Source organism: Stegostoma tigrinum, chromosome 5, assembly GCF_030684315.1.
Source record: "Stegostoma tigrinum isolate sSteTig4 chromosome 5, sSteTig4.hap1, whole genome shotgun sequence".
NCBI lineage: Eukaryota > Metazoa > Chordata > Chondrichthyes > Orectolobiformes > Stegostomatidae > Stegostoma > Stegostoma tigrinum.
Window position 1 is genome coordinate 126772413 of NC_081358.1, and position 21533 is coordinate 126793945.

A 21533-nucleotide genomic window follows, 5' to 3' on the forward strand; every position below is an offset into this window, starting at 1 on the left:
AGAGAAGTGGCAGTATTGGGATAAGGACAGCATTATGGTGCTGCACAAAGATGTCTCAGATGGATCATGGACAGAGAATCAATTTGACTACAGCCAAAGAACAAGAAGGGTGCAATTACATTGCTCAATGTAGTCCACAGAATACCAACTAGATGGAAGGATACAGAAGAAGTATGAGGACTCAGGGTAGATGATTTAGGACAGAGATGAGGGCATTACTTCACCTAAAGAGCGGTGAGTTTGTGGAATTTATTACGACAGGAAGTAGTTGATGCCAAAACATTGAATATGTTCAAGAAGTGACTAGATATAGCACCTGGAGCAAATAGAAACAACGGTTGTGGGGAGGAAGCAGGATTAGGCTATTGAGTTGGATGATCAGTCACGATCATGAAGAATAGCTCATTTGGTCAAATGGCCTCCTCCTGCTCCTATCTTCCGTGTTTCTACAAGAAAGTTACAGATGCCAAGCATAATATAGTATGGGGAGGACAGGTGCAAGGGGAGGAGAAGGAAGAAAAGGTAACTTTAATTAGGCAAATATAGGCAGGAACAGTAGTTGCGTTCAGGGAATAGACAGGCAAGTGTTCCTAGATCACGTTCATGAGAACCTTCTTGCAGTGTGTCCAGTCCAACAAGAAATGAGAGACTGCTAGACCTGGTTCTTGGGACAGACCACTAGATCAAGTGTCAGTGGGGAAGCATTTAGGTGTCACTGATCACTGTGTTTGATACAGTTTAAAATGACAGTGCGGGAAAAAACAATGACTAATCCAGAGCAGGAATAAATAACTGTATGAATCTACGACTCTGGGAACGGAGGCAGAGCTAACTTCAATGCAGCATGAATGAAACAGAGAGCTAGACTGAAACCAAATGTTGGCAGGAGAAGCCAAAGCTGAGCAATTGGCTACCTTCAAAGTGGAGATGGTTTGGCCACAATCTAGGTATGTTTCTTAATTAGATCATGATTTAAATGTAAATAATATCCTGGATTATGGGACAAGTGTGGACAAATGTCTCCAAGTCATTATGCTCAATTGGAGAGCAACTCCTAACATGAGGGGCAAAATAGCCTTCTTCTGCACTATAATTCTGAAAACAAGGACCATAACCTTTAAAGTTCACCAATTCAAGGATGATATCCGGTGGCACCTCATGTAAAAAAAAGTGGAAATCTGAGACTGTTGTGTTTTTTATAAAAGTGGAGGTTTTGAAAGCTACAAAACCAATGCAGCTTGAGAGGTGTGGAGATCCTGGTCAGCAACGTTCCAAATGAATGGCAGAAAAAGCGAAAGAGGTGCAACCTCTCCGGTTCTTCTGTGATTGGATACCTACAGTAGTTTCACATCTGTTCTGAAGGAAGCAACTGTAACAGTCCAATTCTTGAGCCACAGAAAGTACAGAATGTGGAATGTGGAGTGACTGACTTAAATGGTATAGAATAGGTTAAGAGGAAGCTAGACAATTGCATGCAGAAGAAAGGGAGAGAAGGATGAAGTGAAGTTTGAGATTAAACTCCAGCAAAATTGAGATAGGCTGAATGCAGACCAGTAACACTACAATGTGGAACTGCCTACAACACCAATGAATATGAGAACTGGCATTAGGACATTGAAGAAGTAAGGGAAAAACATTCTAGTGTAATATTCTCAAGCTGGTAACTCCAAGGACAGTGGGAAGAAATAAGTCTCACAATTTCAGTAAACAAAAGGTTGTGGGGGACATCACTTTCTTTTTATATAGCAGTGATCGGTATCCCCTGGCAAGGCCAATACATGCTGCCCATCCTTAATTGCCCTGAAGCTGTCGTGTGGCCCCTTCTTGAACTTGAGGTGTTAGAGAGGCAAGTAAACAATTTCAACCCAGTGATAGTGAACAAACAGTGATATATTTCCAAGTCAGGATGGTGTGTGGCTTGAACAGAAACTGGCAGATGATGGCGTTCCTGTGTATATGCTATCCTTGTGCTTCTACGTAGTAGTGATTTTGTGTTTCATTGGTGATGCTGAAGGGGTCTTAGTGAGTTGCTGCATTGCATACACACTACTGCTCCTGTGTACACATGATGAAGAGAGTGGATGTGGTAAATTTTTGATTTATTTTTATTCATTGATGGATATTGGCATCACAGGCTAGGCCAGCATTTATTACACATCCCTAATTGTACAGAGGACAGTTAAGAGTCGATCACAATGAACCAGATAAAGTTTTATAACAATCAACAATATTGGCATGGTTAGCTTCGGCTACCTGTTCATTCCAGATTTTTAGTGAATTCAAATTTCACCATCACCGTGGTGGAATTCGAAACCAGGTCCCAGAACATTGGCATAGGGGTCTGGATTACTCATGACATTACAACTACACCATCATCTCCCCTAATGTACAAATTTGGGGGGGGGGGGGAACCAATATTTATTCAGCATTTATATTCTCATACAGCTTTTCCGTTAAATTAGTACTCTTGCAAATTGCCCTGTTAACTCCAACACAGACAGCTTTCTCAGCAATACTCAACAGAACTGAGTATTGAATGAGATTGAATGACTATTTGTAAATCTGGAAATGATTAGCTCAAGTGCAATAAAATTAATAATTGTGCAATTAGATGTTAAGACTTGAAGGGACTATTAATAATTAACTAATAACAATCACAAACAAAGAACTTAAGATGTCCACCTGAGTAGCTCTTGGTGTTTGACACAACTGGGGAGACTTTACAAACAATATATTTCCCATTTTGTGACTGGATTCTGACTGCATCATACAAACTATTTCATAGGTTTCTCTACTAGTGTAAATCCCTTTTAAATGTAATCCCACTCACATTCATCAGTATTTCCATATTGCTGATATTTTTCAATGTTTGACCAGTCAGAAACAAAAAACAACAGCTTCGAAGGCTATCACGGTTGATAAAATCCAGGTTTCCTCACCAATACTGCAAACACCAAATTCATTAGTTTTTGGGGCTTTGCTTTTCTGAGCAAGGTCAGGATCGGCATTTTGCATGTCATGTATAATTTATTGCTCTGTATTCTGCAACTTCCAGTTACATCAAGATCACCTTAAGAGGCAAAGGTTTGTGAAATAACTGCAGCAGAAGCAGTGGAACAATGCAAATGATTTTCTAATCCCGTGAGTAAACTCCCCTTACTCTCATCTCTATACACAATCAAAAGGGGATAAAAGGAGAAATACAACATTTGCTTATTTTGCATAAAGGATATGACAAATTCTTTGAAGAATAATAATTCTGCAGAAACTGAAGATGAGAATGCACTATAGGAATCACACCAACAGGATTCATCTAATTTCACAGTAAATGAATGGGTGTTTTCTAAACACGTCAGTGAATCTATATAAATGTGCATTTTAAAATATGAATATAAGAGAGTGGCTAAAAGCAAGATGATTCATCTGTAACCGAAGCATTCTAAACAAATGTTTTCAACATTACACAAAGCTTGCAGTAGCTGTAACCTCAAGTAGGCAATAGGAATCAGTTTTCCAAACAGCTTCAAACGAAGATCTGACTTTACATGCTTAAACCTAATTGTAAAACAAGGTATAACCTAATTATCCCACATTACATTGGCAGTCTATTTACCATTACAACACCACACGCTAGTGGTATTCTTCTGATGAAATGAAATGACTAGCTTTAGCACAGTTGGATAGCTTGCTTCAATGAGTTTGCTTTTAAAATACTAAACAATTGATATCTGTAACCAAACCATTTTTCTTTAAACTATTAATTAGACCAGATATGCAGTTGGGACCAATTCTGAGTTTTACATTTCAGGTGGAAGTTTAAGATGGTGCAATGGAGATTTATTAGAATGGTACCAAGGATGAAGACCTTTTCATAGAATCTCTACAGTGTGGAAACAGGACCTTTGGCCCAACAAGTCCACACCAACGCTCTCAGCACCCCATCCAGACCCATCCCTTAATCTGAACATGGCTAATCCACCCAGCCTGCACATCTTTGGACTGTGGGAGGAAACACACGCAGACACGGGGAGAATGTGCAAACTCCACACAGACAGTTGCCTGAGGCTGGAACTGAATCTGGGTCCCTGGCACTGTGAGGCAGCAGTGCTAACCACTGAGCCACCCCATGTCTGTTCAAGGCTAAGAAGAGATCTAACAAGTGTAAAATATAATGAAGGGTTAAGACTAAATAAGGAGAAACTGTCCAATATCAGGAGCACTTATAGGTCACATAATATAATTGAATTCCAGATTAAGTTTGAAAATGTCACATTCCAATTACAAACAAGAATTGGAAAATCAGTTACATAGTTATGGTTGATTGGGCAAATAGATTAAAGTGCAGGGCAGTAAATAGACATTGAGGAAATATTCAAAGAAACAATTCAAAACGTTTAATAATACATTCTATTAAAAACTAAAAATCAGTCTGGAAGAGCTACCTGTGGCTTACTAAAGTGGTTAACAATGGTATTGCACTAAAATAAGAGGGTCATAATGTTGCAAAGAATGCCAGTCAATCTGAATATTGAGGAAAATTGGAACAATACTGAATAATGGGAAGGGGGTGTTTAAGTTACACAGAAATTATGTAAAATTTTAAGAAGTGGGGAGGGCTCAGAGAGGTTAAAGTTTCTTGAACAAGTAATATGACAAAGTACGGAAAGGGTCAGGAATCTAATTTCAGGCACAGAAGATAAGGGATCAACGATGAGAAGGGGGAAGTCAATACAGGATTGAGGGTGCTGTACTTAAATGCTTGCAGTACATGAACAAGGTAAATGAACTTGTAGCACAGACTGAAATTGGCAGGTGCAATGTTGTGGGAATCACAGAGACACGACTGCGAGGGGATCAGGTCTGAAAACTAAATAACCAAGGATACATGTCCTAGTGAAACGAAAGGCAGATAGGCAAAGGGGGTGGAGTTGTCTTGTGGTAAGAAATGAGATTAAATCATGGGCAAGAAGTGATATGGAGTGAGAAGTTGTGGAATCTGTGTGGATACAGTTGTGGAACCACAAAGGGAAAAAAAAACCATGATGGGAGTACAGGCCTCCTTGCAGTAGTCAGGATGTAGGGACGAAAATAAATCAGGAGATAGAAAAGGTATGAAAGAAAGACACTATTCCAATAATTATGAATGTCTTCAATATGAAGTGGACTGGGAATACCAGGTTACTCGTGGATCCCAAGAAATGAAATTCATGGAATTTCTATGGTTTTTTTTGGAGCAGCTTGTGGCAGAGCCCATTAGGGAACAGGAAGTTCTGGATTTAGTGATCAACGATGAGGCAGACTTGATTAGGGAGTTTAAGGTGAAGGAACCCTTTGGGGCCCATGACCATAATATGATGTTTGTAAGTTGAGAGGGAGAAGCTGAAATCAGATGCAATGGTTTTTGAGTACAGGTGATTACAAAGACATGAGGGAGAAACTGGACAGACTAGATTGGAAGGGGAGCCTAGCAGGGAAGACCGTAGGGCAGCAAAGGCAAGGATTTGTAGGGGCTAATCAGAAGGCACAGCAGAAATCCTTCTCAAGGAGGAAGAAACATATTAAGGGGAGGATGTAGCAACCATACCTGATGAAGGAAGTCAAGGACAGAGGTGTAATAGTAGTGTCCCAACTTCTGAACCAGGAGGCCTGGGTTCAAGTCCTGCCTGTTGCAGAGGTGTGTAATAACATCTCTGAACAGGTTGATTCATAAAAACAGTCTAAACGCAAAAGTAACAGCAATCAACGTGGATGATTCATGGGAAGCTTTTAAAAACCAGATGTTAACTAAAAAGGCAACAAGGTTGGAGAAGTTAAAATATGATAGGAGGCTGGCTAGTAATATAAAACGAAATTCGCAGAAGTTTTATTTTTGGATATCTAAAAGGTAAGAGAAATGCCAAGATTGGATATTTTACAGCTAGAAAATGAGTCTGGAGAAGTTGTAATGGGGAACACAGAAATGGTGGCGGAACTGAATTGATACTTTGCATCAGTTTTCACAGTGGAAGAAGATACCAGCACTTCAAAAGAGTCAGGGACTCATCGGAGTGTAGTGGCCACAACTAAGGAGAAGCTGCAGGGAAAGCTGAAAAGTCTGAAGTGGATAAATCACCCGGGCCAGATGGACTACACCCCAGCATTCTGAAGGAAATAGCAGACAGAATTGTGGAAGCATTTGAGGTGATATTTCAGGAATCACTGGAGTCAGAGACAGTCCCAGAGGACTGGAAATGGCTAATGTAACATGTTTAAAAAGGGAGGGAGGCAGAAGACAGAAAAGTATAAGTCAGTTAGCCTAACCTCAGTCATTGGCAAGAATTTAGAATCCATTATGAAGAATGAGATTGCAGTCCTTGGAAGTGCATGGTAAAATAGGACAGAATCAGCGCAGCTTTATGCCTGACAAATATCCTAGAATTCTTTGAGGAAGTAATGAGCAAGTTATACAAAGGAGAGCCAGTGGATATGATATTTTTGGATTTCCAAAAGGCTTCTGACAAGGTGTCACACAGGAGGATGTTAAATGAAATAAGAATCCATGGTGTTAGGGGCAAGGTATGAATAGAGGATTGGCTGGTTAGCAGAAGGCCAGAGAGTAGGGATAAAGGAATCTTTTTCAGGATGGCGGCTAGTGATGAGGCTGCAGAAGACTTTGATCAAACCATATTTGTGATATTGAGTATTTTTGAGCCCCATATCTAAGGAGGGTTATACTGGTGGTGGAGGGGGTCCAGAAGAGGTTTACAAGGATGGTCCCAGGGGTGAAGGGTTTGTCATAACAGGAGTTGAGGATTCTGGGTCTGTACTCAATAGAGTTTAGAAGGATATGAGAGGATTTGATTGAAACTTACAGGATACTGACAGGCTTGGATAGAATGGATGTGGAGAAGGTGTTTCCACTAATAGGAGAGACTAGGACCCAAGGCACTGCCTCAGAGTGAAGTGACAGCACTTTCGAACCACGGTGAGGAGCAATTTCTTCAGCCAGAGGGTAGTTAATCTGCAGAACCTATTGCAGCAGAGGGCTGTGAGGCTAAGCCATTAAGTGTATTTAAGATAGAGATAGATAGGTTCTTGATTAGTAAGGGGCTCAAGCCTTACTGGGAGAAGGTAGAAGAATGGGGTTGAGAAAAATATCACACACTGTTGAAAGTCCTAATTCTGCTCCAATACCTTATGGAAACTGGCAAAATTCATATACAGGGAAAACAAAATGAACATAAATTAACAAGGAATATGGAAAGATTGTCAGACTTTAATAAGTATATAAAAAAAGAGAGTAGCTGAATTAAATATCAGCCGCTTAGAAGCACGGAGAAAAGAAAGGAAGAATGCAAGTGTGTTGGAAACAGTTCAAAACGTTTGCTAAACTAATACAAGGAGTAAAAACAAAGGTTTCTGGAAAAGCTCAGCAGGTCTGGCAGCATCTGTAAGAAAATAAATCAGAGTTCATGTTTCGGGTCTGGTGGCCCTTTCTCAGAACAGTTTGGAGGAAGGGTCACTGGACCCAAAACGTTAACTCTGAATTTTTTCTTCACAGATACTACCAGGCCTGCTGAGTTTTCCCAGCAACTTCTGTTTTTGTTCCCGATTTATAGCATCCGCATTTCTTTCGGTTTTTAATACAAGGTGTATGTGGTTGTCTTATGAGCAAAGGGTGAACAGGCTGGGCTTGTATCCACTGGAAATTTGAAGAGTTAAAGGGTGGCTTGGTTGAAACATATGAGATCCTGAAGGATCTTGACAGAATGGATGGGGAAAAGGATGTTTCCTCAAACAGCAGAATCTAAAACTAGGGGCATCCCATTTAAGACAATAATAATTTTAATAAATAGCGAAACTCAACAGAACAAGTAGCCCTTCACTTGCTTCTAATTTGTATGTCCATATAATTGGAAGGTCTTAGAGTCATAGAGATGTACAGCACAGAAACAGACCCTTCAGTCCAACGTGTCCATGCCAATCAGATATCCAAGATAAATCTAGTCCCATTTGCCAGCATTTGGCCCCTATCTCTCTGAGCCTTTCCTATTCATATACCCATCAGATGCCTTTTAAATGTTATAAAATTGTACTCGCCTTCATCACTTGCTCTGGCAGCTCATTCCATAAATGCACCGTATTCTCCATAAAAAAAAGTTGACACTTAGGTCCCTTTTAAATCTTTCCCCTCTCAGATAAACTCTGCCCTCTAGCTTTGGACTCCCCCACCCCAGGGAAAAGACCTTGTTTATATATCCTACCCACACCCCTCATGATATTATAAACCCCAATACGGTCACCCCTCAACCTCCAATGCAGTGATATGCTTCTGAGACTTTATAAAAGCTCTAGTTAGGCCCCATTTAGAATACTGTGTCCAATTTTGGGCCCCACACCTCAGGAAGGACACACTGGCACTGCAGCGTGTCTAGCGGAGATTCACACGAATGATCCCGGGAATGGTAGGTTTAACATACGATGAGCAGCTGAGGATCCTGGGATTGTATTTATTAGAGTTTAGAAGGTTGAGGGGAGATCTAAAAGAAACCGCATGGTTTAGAAAGGGTAGACGCTGGGAAGTTGTTTCCGTTAGGCAGGGAGACTAGGACCCGTGGGCACAGCCTTAGAATTAGAGGGGGTAAATTTAGAACTGAAACAAGGAGACATTTCTTCAGCCAGAGAGTGGTGAGCCTGTGGAATTCATTGCCACGGAGCACAGTGGAGGCCGGGACGTTAAATGTCTTCAAGGCAGAGATCGATAAATTCTTGATCGCACAAGGAATTAAGGGCTACAGGGAGAGTGCAGGGAAGTGGAGTTGAAATGTCCACCAGCCATGATTAAATGGTGGAGTGAATTTGATGAGCCGAATGGCCTTACTTCCACTCCTATGTTTTATGGTCTTAGAGCTCCAGGGAAAATAGCCTTGCTATATTTATTCAAAGTTTGATGAGACCACATGGAGTAATATGTGCAATTTTTGTCTCTATATTTAAGCAAAGGTATAATTACATTGCAACAGTACAGCAAAGGCTCAATATGTTGTCCACTAGGTCAAGAGACTGATTCAATTTGGCCAATATTCTCTGGAGTTTTGAAAAATGATGGATGATGTCATTAAAACATATAAGATTCCAAAGGTACTTTACAGTCTCTCAGTATATAACCTGTCTCTCCAGCTGGAGATTCTAGAACTTACAGGCACACTCTCAGGCTAAGGGTCCAATCATTTAAGACTGAGAGGTAGAGAAACAGCTTCACTCAAGCAATTGTGAATTTTTGGAATACTCCACCCCAGGGATCAAGAATGTTCCATTCTGGAATATATTTAAGATTGGGATAGACAGATCTTTGTTCACACAGGGAATCAAAGGATTGAAAGAATCTGGTGGGAGAAAGGAGTTCAAGACCAGCCATGATCGCAATGGTAGCCCGAGCAGGCTCAATGGGCTGAATGGTCTACTCTCGCTGCTAGTTCTTGGATAATTACTTGGCGGGGGGGGGGGGGGAAGACTTGCAGGGCAATGGGAAAAGAATGGTGGCTACCATTGGGAGAAGGACATCTTGGTGGTGGGACTAATTGCAGACCTCCTGCAAAGAGTCCGCACATAGGGTGAATGACTTCCTTCTGCTCTGAATCATTGCGGGGGGGGGGGGATGAGGGCTGGAAGATCAGACTGAAGGAAAAAGAAGAAAACATGGCAAGGGTGCAGAAGGCAGCAGGGTAAGAAGATCCAGCAAGATTTGAAATGATGAAATTAATCTGCCATTCACTAAGATCACAGTTGAATTGATTACTCCCTCTCGACTACTCTTGTGAATCGTCCGACTAACAAAGAATCCACCCACCTCTGGCTTAAAACTTGTCAGCTCGTTTGGCTGGACAGCTACAGCAGAGGGTCATTTCCTATAACAGCTGAGGTCTTCATGAAGACCCCGAATTTCTCAACCTCTCCCGAGACACAGCAACCATCACGTTAACCTCAGTACCACAAGTCAACGGAGAGAGTAGGTCAGAGTTCTCTGGAACTACAGTGACTTTCACTTCCTTCAAAGACTCTGCTTCCACCGCCTCTTGGAGGAAGGGTGTTCTGAATTATTGTTTGAACAGTGACCCCCTAGTTCTGGATTCTCCCACAAGGGCAAACATCCCCTCTCCACATTCACTCCGTTTAGAGAAACCCCCAGCCCAGACCACAGAAGATCAGGGATGTTTCAGCCAGGTTGCCTCCGAGGCTGCAGCCGACTCCAGCCGAACATACCCGAGTGATCCCGAGCCGTTCCAGCCCTCACTCACCGGTATTTTTTGAAGAGCTGGTCCGATTCCCTGAAGCCGTTATTAAGCAGCATGTTAATCCCAGCCAGCGCCAGCTCGGCGTCGTCCAGCTCCTGCTGAGGGCAGCTGGCGGTGAGCCCCAACCCAGGCCCGGGGCCGGAGGGAGCCGAGCCCGACGCCTCCCCCCGCTTGCGATCCATCACCTCAGCCGCCGGAGTCCAGTGAGACAGGGAGCAGGACTCCTCTCCCCAGAGTTGCCCGTCCGGTTAAAACAAGAGATGTCTGGACCTTACTGCGAGAAGGCGGTCCCGGCGCCGGTTACTCCCGGGTCCCGCCTCCTCCGTTCCGCCTCACGTCCTAGACCCCGCCTAACGCCATGGGCCCCGCCCCTTGGCCCCGCCCTCACAAATTAGGCCACGCCCCCTTCCCCTTTATGTCCTTGCACCCACTCGCATACTTGGGCTGATCACTTCAAGGCCCACGCTCCGCCCCCCATTCCCCACTTCCGGTTCCGGCACCAGTTCCCTAGGACCGCCCCCCACAAGCCTAACCTCCGCCCTCTTAAACTAGGCCCCGCCTCTACATCCGGTCTCCGCCCCTGCCCTCATCCCCAGCACCTGTGGCTCCGCCTCCACATCCTGGCCCCGCCCCCGCGTGGCGCACGCTCCGCCCCCTCACCTCAGGTTCCGCCGCCAAACCCGAGGCCCGCCCACCTCCCGCTAAACGTTGCGTTCGCCTTCCGACACCCAGCCGTTACCATGGCAACGAGGTCCGCCATCCCCACCCGCCCCCAACCAATCAGACCAACTGTCGCACAGAGACAGTCTTCCCCCCGCCCCTCGCTCCTGCCGGACACCTTCTCACTCGGACCAGCCGTCGCGCCTGATTGATGTGGTGAAGGTAATTTATAAATGAATGCTGCTGTACATCGCTCATTTGGAGTGGAATAGAATATCCTTTATTGTCGCTCGTACAGGAGTACAGTGAAAAGCTGTTACCATGGCTGCCTTTTAATGGCGCCGTCTCAGGGACAAGGGTTTAAACCTGGGTTTAAATCTTACAGAGTAAAGAAAAAGTGTTCTTCCCCAAAGAGGATTAAAGGAAAGCATTAGCGTAGTTCACAAAGGTCGTTACAACATAGTAGAAAGGTTTTAACTAGGTGTAACCAGGTCACAGCCAGCTCCAGGCATCTCTTGTGATTGACAACAGATGATTAAAGTCGGTGAGCCTGTCCAGTAGACATAAGACCGTAAGACATAGGAGTGGAAGTAAGGCCATTCGGCCCATCAAGTCCACTCCGCCATTTAAATCATGGCTGATGGGCATTTCAACACCACTTCCCTGCACTCTCCCTGTAGCCCTTGATTCCTTGTGAGAGCAAGAATTTGTTGATCTCTGCCTTGAAGCCATCCAACATCCCGGCCTCCACTGCACTCCGTGGCAATGAATTCCACAGGCCCACCACTCTCTGGCTGAAGAAATGTCTCCTCAATTCCATTTTAAATTTACCCCCTCTAATTTTAAGGCTGTGCCCACGGGTCCTAGTCTCCCCGCCTAATGGAAACAACTTCCCAGCGTCCACCCCTTCTAAGCCATACATTATCTTGTAAGTTTCTATTAGATCTCCCCTCAACCTTCTAAACTCTAATGAGTACAATCCCAGGATCCTCAGCCGTTCATCATACGTTAAACCTACCATTCCAGGGATCATCTGTGTCAATCTCTGCTGGACACGCGCCAGTATGTCCTTCCTGAGGTGTGGGGCCCAAAATTGGACACAGTATTCTAAATGGGGCCTAACTAGAGATTTATAAAGCCTCAGAAGCACATCGCTGCTTTTATATTCCAACCCTCTTGAGATAAATGACAACATTACATTCGCTTTCTTAATTACGGACTCTACCTGTGAAAATTAAAATTTAATTTTGAAGACAACAAATTTCAGGCTGTACCAATTTTGTTGTCATCAATACATGACTGCTATTATGGAGTACTTCACAAAGCATATGTTGGAACATGTTATGGATCATAGTATCCCTACAGTGTGGAAACAGGCCATTCGGCCCATCAAGTCTATCCCACCCAGAAAAATCCCCCCATAACCCACACATCCCTGCCAGCTACGGGAAATTTAGCATGGCCAATCCATGTTTTTTTTTCTGGACAGTACAAGGAAACTAGAGCACCTGAAGGAAACCCATGCAGACACAGGGAGAAAGTGCAGACTCTACACAGTCACCCAAAGGTGGAATCGAACCCAGGTCCTTGGCACTGTGAGGCAGCAGTGCTAACCACATAGCCACTGTCATTGTTGTTTTCTGATCTGCTGTTCAAGGACATCCAGGAGGGCCACCCTGTCGAATTTTTTTGGGAGAACCACACAACCTTGGATGCACCACAGTTTGGCGCATCCTGGTATGACCATGTAAAGTGGGCTCATTGTTCATGTCTTATCAAGATGGCAGTGGAGTAGCAGCACAGTGTGCCGGCTCCTGCCCAGAGATCATCTACCCCACATGCTTTTACATTTCTTTTATTCTTTAACAGCTTTCTTTTCTCACTTTAAGCTGATACCTTCTGTGGAGAGATCAGCAGCTTCAAGATGTCCAGCACACCTGAGGCAAGGTTACTTCCCAGTTGGCAGCATGCAGGGAGTTGACTTTGGTGCAGCGCAGTAGAGATCGAGTCCAGTGTGTGGGAGACCGAGCTCAACATGAAGGAAATCGAGCATATCGGGGTTGGGGGGGGCGGGGTTCGCCAGTGAGAGAACATGGGGAAAGGTCAAGAGATCGAGCCCAACTGGTGAGGGGGAGAACAAAGAAAATTACAACACAGGAACAGGCCCTTCGGCCCTCCAAGCCTGCGCTGAACAAGATCCTCTGGCTAACCTGTCATCTATTTTCTAACGGTCTGTGTCCATTGGCTCCCTGCCCATCCATGTACCTGTCCAAATATATTTTAAAAGACACTAACGTGTCTGCGTCTACCACCTCCGCTGGCAACGCGTTCCAGGCACCCACCACCCTCTGTGTAGAGAACTTTCCACGCATATCTCCCTTAAACTTTCCTCCTCTCACATTGAATTCATGACCCCTAGTAATTGAGTCCTTCACTCTGGGAAAAAGCTTTTTGCTATCCACTCTGAATATACCCCTCTGATTTTGTAGACCTCAATCAGATCCCTGCTCAATCTCCGTCTTTCTAATGAAAATAATCCTAATGTACTCAACCTCTCTTCATAGCTAGCACCCTCCATACCAGGCAACATGCTGGTGAACCTCCTCTGCACCCTCGCCAAAGCATCCACATCCTTTTGGTAATGTGGCGACCAGAACTGTACACAGTACTCCAAATGTGGCCGAACCAAAGTCCTATACAACTGCAACATGACCTGCCAACTCTTGTACTCAATACCCCGCCCAATGAAGGAAAGCATGCCATATGCCTTCTTGACCACCCTATTGACCTGTGTTGTCACCTTCAGGGAACAATGGACCTGAACACCCAGATTTCTCTCTTCATCAATTTTCCCTAGGACTTTTCCATTTACTGTATAGTTCGCCCTTGAATTTGATCTTCCAAAATGCATCACCTCGCATTTGCCCGGATTGAACTCCATCTGCCATTTATCTGCCCAACTCTCCAGTCTATCTATATTTTGCTGTAATCTCTGACAGTCCCCTTCACTATCTGCTACTCCACCAATCTTAGTGTCATCTGCAAACTTGCTGATCAGACCACCTACACCTTCCTCCAAATCATTTACATATATCACAAACAACAGTGGTCCCAGCACAGATCCCTGTGGAACACCACTGGTCACAGGTCTCCAATTTGAGAAACTCCCTTCTACTACTATTCTCTGTCTCCTGTTGCCCAGCCAGTTTTTTTATCCATCTAGCTAGCAGACCCTGGACCCCATGTGACTTCACTTTCTCCATCAGCATGCCATGGGGAACCTTATCAAACGCCTTACTGAAGTCCATGTATATGACATCTACAACCTTTCCCTCATTAATCAATTTTGTCATGTCCTCAAAGAATTCTATTAAGCTGATAAGACATGACCTTCCCTGTACAAAACCATGTTGCCTATCACTGATATTCCCATTTGGAAGAAAATGGGCTTAGATCCTATCCCTCAGTATCTTCTCCAGTAGCTTCCCTACCACTAACATCAGGCTCACCGGTCGATAATTACCTGGATTATCCTTGCTGCCCTTCTTAAACAAGGGGACAACATTAGCAAGTCTCCAGTCCTTCGGGACCTCACCACTGTCTAAGGATGCTGCAAAGATATCTGCTAAGGCCCTGGCTATTTCCTCTCTCGCTTCCCTCAGTAACCTGGGATAGATCCCATCCGGACCTGGAGACTTTTCCACCTTAATGTCTTTTAGGATACCCAACACTTCCTCCTTCCTTATGTCAACCTGACCTAGAGTAAGCAAACATCTATCCCTCACCTCAACATCTGTCATGTCCCTCTCCTTGGTGAATACCAATGCAAAGTACTCGTTAAGAATGTCACCCATTTTCTCTGACTCAGTGCACAACTTTCCTTCTTTATCCTTAAGTGGGCCAATCCTTTCTCTAGTTACCCTCTTGCTCTTCATATATATGAATAAAAGGCTTTGGGATTTTCCTTAACCATGTTTGCCAGCAATATCTCATGTCCTCTCTTAGCCCTCTTAATGCCTCGTTTCAGATTCATTCTACATTCCTGATCTTCTTGCAAAGCTTCGTCTGTCTTCAGTCGCCTAGACCTCATCTATGCTTCCTTTTTCCTCTTGGCTAGTCTCACAATTTCCCCTGTCATCCATGGTTCCTTAATCTTGCCATTTCTATTCCTCATTTTCACAGGAACATGTCTCTCCTGCACTCTAATCAACCTCTCCTTAAAAGCCTCCCACATATCAAATGTGGATTTACCTGCAAACAGTTTCTCCCAATCTACATTCCTCAGATCCTGCCGAATCTTAGTATAGTCGGCCTTCCCCCAGTTTAGTACTCTTCCTTTAGGACCACTCCCATCCTTGTCCATGAGAATTGTAAAACTTACGGAATTGTGGTCGCTATTTCCAAAGTAGTCCCCTACAGTAATATCAACCACCTGTCCAGGTTCATTCCCCAGCACCAGGTCCAGTATGGCCCCTTCCCAAGTTGGACTACATACAAAGTGCTTTAGAAAACCCTCCTGGACACACAAATTCTGCTCCGACTTGACCCCTAACACTGAGTGAATCCCAGTCAATGTTGGGAAAATTAAAATCTCCCATCACCACCACCCTGTTTCTCCTACACCTTTCCATTATCTGTTTACATATTTGTACCTCTATCTCACGCTCGCTGTTGGGAGGCCTGTAGTACAGCCCCAACATTGTTACTGCATCCTTCCTATTTCTGAGTTCTACCCATATTGCCTCACTGCTTGAGTCCTCCATGGGGCCCTCCTTCAGTCCGGCTGCGATATCCTCTTTGACCATTACTGCAACTCCTCCACCCCTTTTACCTCCCTCTGTATCCCGCCTGAAGCATCCATATCCTGGGACAACTAGTTGCCAGTCATGCCCTTCCCTCCACCGTGTCTCAGTAATAGCAAGAGTTAGAGAACACGGTGGTGGGGGAAGGGCGCGAAAGCGAGCACAACCCAAAGGAGATCGAGTGCAACGGGGGGGACAGTGACAGAGTACGAGAGAGCGCGAGCCACATTCGGGGGAAGATTGAGTCTAAGGTCTCCCAGCATCTGGGTGGCGTTGAGCATGGAGGAGATCGACACCATGTGGTGCGTGTGAGTTCAGCATGGCCAAATACTTAAGAAGGGGCTGACATGCTGAACTTTTATTTCTTTATTATTCTACTTTATATTAAGAAAGAGTTTAATGTTGAATTTTTAACTTTATTTCCTTATTTTTCAACTTTGTACGTAAGATTTCGTATCTCATTACTTTGTACGTAAGATGGCACCAAAATGGCAACATTGTAGACTTTTCACTCTACCCCTGTATCCCTGTACTTGAGCACACATGACAATAAAGTCTATTTCTAATTGGACATTAACAGGCGGGATCCAAAACAAATCCATTAGAATTTAGAATAGTGTGCCATTACTCAGCCACGAACTTGCACCCAGAAACAGAACATATCCTGGGCTCCGGCTTCATGCATAAATGCAGTTTGTGATTTGACTCAATGAATTGTTGTGTTTGACTGATGGCTCAGACAAAGGAGGTACCAATAGAGGTAACTTCAGGGAGATATATCGACAGGGTTTGTACAGTTGGTGAATTTGGGGTAAAACTTGCAGATATTGCTGATGACCTGGGAGCACAGGAGATTATGGTGGTTGTAGACAGTCACATTTGCAGGGCACAAACATGACAAGGGCCGCAAGACAGGGGTCGTAGTTGTAAAGGGCCCCATTCTAAAACCCCATAAACAGTACAGCTTTCCTAAACAAGCCAAGGGCACGTTTGTGAAAATAATCTCCAGCCTACTGCATCAGGGAGTCTTCCACCCTGTAACTTCAACAAACCATTCACCAATTTGGCCTCATAGAGAACAAGATGTCTCTTGGAGACTGAGAGTCACCGGTGGGAAATTAAATGAAACTAATAGCACCAACAGTAGCAACCAGTCCTGAGACAGTGATGAAGCAAACCCCACAAGTGAAATATTAGATATTAGTAATGGATTTTGGTCCATCCCTTTAAACCAGCAGTTTCAATACAAATTTACTTTTACTTTCCAAGGGCAGTTGTACACCTAGACCTACCTGTCCCTAGGATTTCAAAACTTCCTGTCTATTTTGCACCAAAAATTGGCCAAAGGACTAGAAGGTATTTCATGACTGGAAGCCTGATTCAATATGTAGGTGATCTCCTCCAACAGATAGTTACCCGGGAGGAACATCTAAGATTACTAGATGGATCGCTGACCCTCCTTCCAAAACTCAGATTAGAAGTCAATCTCAAAAATGCCCAGACCTAAGTCACGTATAGTACCCATGAGCTACAGTGGCCCACAGCAAACAAGAATGTGAAAGGTAGCAAATCCAAATAATAGCCCAATTTCTCCAAAGATGTGAACTTGCTTCATTCCTTTCTAGGATTGATGGGATATTCTAGGGACCACATTAGCGGTTTTGTCACCAAAGCCTCAGAACTCCTAAGAAAAGAATGCCCCATGAAATTGGGCAGAGCAGCACACAAGGGCTGTGTGTGAAATGAAACAAGCCCTGGCGAACGCTCCAGTATGACTGGTGCCAGACCAAGAACTCCTCTTTGCACTACAAGTTGCCACTGCAGGCTCAACGCTGTGGGCTGTACTTCTCCGAGCATGCCATGGGACACTTGGACTAATGGCCCCACAGCTCCTACCTAGAACAGGGTTTCTCAGTGTGCAAGGAACACCTCCTGGCAGTCTTCTGGGCAACACAGCACCACCAACATCATTGGATGCAATTCCCTCACCATATCCCATAGAACATAACCCTGTAAACCTGCTACTGTTCAAAGGTTGCACAGTTAGCTAGACCCACATAACAGTGGACCCTGAAGCTTCTGGGCTGTGACATTAAAGTTAAGGACAATTGCCCACTTTCTCAGAGAATTTGAACTATGGTGGAGAGTCCAATGAGTCCCAAATAGCACAACAAATGATTCTAAAATGATACAAAAGAGCGGAGGACCCAAGAAAGGCACACCCAGAGAAGGCACGATAAAACTTTTTGTAGACTGTATGGTGGAGGATGTGAATAGAAAGACAAGATGCAGGATTTGCCTGGAAGACCAACAAAGTAGACTGCAAGTGGAGCTAGCTTTAATGCTATCCAGCAAAGTGAGCGCCCAGTTAGCAGCAGTAGCCCATTAGCCCACCACAGATATACATTCAGGCAGTGTATGTCTGTAATAGACTGATAGATTTCTTGTCTGTCTTGGCAGAGGTAAAACCTTTACTGTGCCCACCCATGTATCTTCCAGGCTGCCCAAGGCCATGAGAACAGCATTGTTCGGGCCCACCACAGCCCATGCAGATGGTAGCCTCCATTAAATCAGGGCTGAAAAAGAAACAAAGGAAGGCCTAATTTGATGGCAGAGAAAACTCAATGGAGTATGAGGTAGGAAAAAAGGTAATGCTCCAGGTTTTCCAACCGGACACATTCTTGACCCATAAATACTCCTCACTCCATAGTGGATAGGACAAGATTGTCATTTTGCTAGATCTTAGGGAATCTGGGAAGGTCGGATGACATCATATAATCCCGATGGAGGCACACGGCCCTGAAAGCAACATCAGTTTCACATACACAACAAAAACAGAACTTGCTGGCAAAGTTCAGCAGGTCTGGCAGCATCTGTGAAGAAAAAAATCAGAGTTAACGTTTCGGGTCCAGTGACCCTTCAGTTTCACACATCCCTAGAAGAATGTGAGACACCAGCCTGTCATCCCAACCCCTTACCTCCGATCCAAATCCCATGGAACCAGAAAGAAATGCCCTGGCCACCCCTACCACTGCTATGAACCAGGAAAACCATTCTCAGTTCGCAGAGCATTGAGGAGTCATCTTTGCTCCAAAACTCACAGTTACATTTGCTCAGATGTCCCAATGAGGGGACCAGGCTGAAAAAACTCCACAACCTGAGTCCACCTGTTCTGAACAGTATTTCCCCTTACCTTCTTGTCTTAAATAGCTTCCATGCTGTAAGGCATTAGCATCTGGCCAGCTATCTTCTCCCATTCACACAGAATGAATGAAGTAGCCCTAGCGTTATGTGCTTCTATTTAAGAGATACTAATTCTTAAACCCTCAGACCAGTATTTGTGCCTGCCAAAATTCAGAGACCAATAGGGGGAAATCAATTTAAATAAAAATGACTATATTAAGATGGAATGAAGAGAATGAGGCAGTTAATTCTGAGACTATGGTCCTGAATCTAATAAGGGAAACTACGCTGGTATGACGCTGAATGGATGGATTGGGAAATATTACTGAAAAGAATGACAGTAGATGACCAATGGCAAACATTAGAAAAGCAAAACTATAAACTACAAAAAATTGTTTATTCTTGTCTGGTGTAACAGTGCAAAAAGAACAGTAACAAAATCATGGCTAATGTGCAATGCTCCCCTAGTGACCTAGCCCCAGCCATCTTCAGCAGCTTCATCACTGGCCTCCCCTCCATCATAAGGTCAGAAACAGGGATGTTTAGTAATGATTGCACAATGTTCAGCACTACTCACGACCCCTCAGATATTGAAGCAGTCCATGTTTAAATGCAACAAGATCTGGACAATGTCTACACTTGAGCTGACGAGTAGCAAGTAACATTTACATCACACAAATGCCAGGCAATGACAATCTCTAATAAGAAACAATCTAATGCTCTGGTTTCCTCTCTCACTCCAAAGATATGCAGGCTAGCTGGATTGGCCATGCTAAATTGCCAATGGTGTTCAGGGATGTGCTGATCAGGTGGGTTAAAGGGGGATGGGTCTGGGTGGGATCTCTGAGGGTCGGTGTGGACTTGTTGGGTTGAATGGCCTGTTCCCACACTGTAGTGAGTCTATTCTATTCTTTTCTATTCTAAAATCATCACTTGCCATTCAATGGTGAATCACTGAATCCCTCCTATCAACATCTTTGGGGTTACCATTGATAGCTGGGCTTGCCAAAGTGGCTATAAGGGCAGGTCACAGGCTGGGAATACTATAGTGAGTAATTCACCTCCTGACTCCCCAAAGCCTGTCCATCATCTACAAAGCATAAATCAGGTGTGTGTTGGCATATGCCCTACTTGCCTGGATGAGTGCAGCTCCAACAGCACTCGAGAAACTTGAAACCATCCAGGACATTTAAGCTGTGATGAAGCGTCATCTAGACTTAAAACGTTAGCTTGATTTCTCTCAATGGATGCTGCTGACCCACTGATCTCCAGCATTTTTTTTGTTTTCAGTTCGAAGCAGCCACTTGATTGGCACCACATCCACAAGCATCCACTCACTCCACCACCGACACTCAGTAGCAGCAGATCACCAAAGATCCTCAGATAGCACTTTCTGAATTCACAACCACTTCTGTCTAGAAGGACAAGGGCAGCAGATATAGGGGAACACTCTACCTGCAAGTTTGTCTCCAAATGACTTACATCTAACTGGTAAATATATTACCATTCCTTCAGTGTCGCTGGGCCAAAATTATAGAATTGCCTCCCTCACTTCATCTGACAAAGGGGATACAATCTGAAAGCTTGTGTTTTCAAATAAACCTGTTGGACTATAACCTGGTGTCGTGTGATTTCTGACCTTGGCCCCAGTCCGACACTGGCACCTCCACATCATCCCTCCTTAAGGGCATTGTGCGTCCTCCTACAGCACGTGGACTGCAGAGGTTCAAGAGAGCAGCTCACCACAATCTTCTTAAGGGGCAACTAGGGACGTGCAGTAAACACTGGCCATCCAGTGGCACCCATATCCCACAAATGAATGAAAAAAGTTGAGATAGTGTTAGATACAAATTAAACTATACAAATTTTCAAGAAAAAACAATAGGCCCAAGATTTGGGTACAGCTTAAAAGTCAGCAACGGAGGACCAGGGGTTGATTAAGAAGGGGGATATAGAATATGAAATTAAGGGAACATAAGCACTGACTGTAAAACTTTCCAAAGGAATGTAAAGAGAAAAAGAATGGTGAAAACCAATGTAGGTCCCTTATAGTCTGAAATCAGGGAATTTATAATTGGGAATAAAGAAATGGCTAATGAACTAAATTCATTTTCCGTTCTATTTTCAGAAAGAGGACATGAATAATGTACCAGAAATGATGGCAAAAACAGGGCTTAGTAAAAGGGAAAAACTGAAGCAAATCTTATCAATGGAGAAATGGTGTTGAGAAATTGATGAGATTGAAGGCCAATAAATCCCCATGGTCTGATAATCCATACCCCAGATACTTCAGGAAGTGGTCCTAGATATAGTGGATGCATTGACAGTCAACTTCCAAGATTCTTCAGACTCTCAAATAATTTCTACAGATTGGACGGTAGCCAATGTAACCCCACTATTTAAAAAGGGAAATCAGGAAATTATAGACTAGTACGTGTGATGTCAGCTGTGGGGAAGATGCTGGAATCTATTATCAAGGATTTCATAACAGAGCACTTAGAAAACAGTGTCAGAGATAATGGGAACTGCAGATGCTGGAGATTCCAAGATAATAAAATGTGAGGCTGGATGAACACAGCAGGTCAAGCAGCATCCCAGGAGCACAAAAGCTGAC

General features: G+C 44.0%; 1 protein-coding gene and 1 long non-coding RNA gene across 3 annotated transcripts in view; one reads left to right on the forward strand and one right to left on the reverse strand.

The window, feature by feature from the left end:
- The window catches only part of ttc39c (tetratricopeptide repeat domain 39C), a 111191-nt gene extending 100575 nt beyond the window's left edge, over positions 1–10616 (reverse strand). The window contains exon 1 of one of the 2 annotated variants that reach the window (XM_048529948.2): positions 10278–10616. In XM_048529948.2, coding sequence (XP_048385905.1) covers positions 10278–10456 — 179 coding nt within the window. In that variant the 5' untranslated portion in view covers positions 10457–10616. The remainder of the gene's footprint in view (positions 1–10277) is intronic. The other variant, XM_048529951.2, reaches the window with a different exon arrangement.
- Positions 10617–11052: 436 nt separating this feature from the next.
- LOC132209596 (uncharacterized) overlaps positions 11053–21533 on the forward strand; it is a 134112-nt gene continuing 123631 nt past the window's right edge. The window contains exon 1 of the long non-coding RNA XR_009445794.1: positions 11053–11156. This is a non-coding gene — a long non-coding RNA (uncharacterized LOC132209596). The remainder of the gene's footprint in view (positions 11157–21533) is intronic.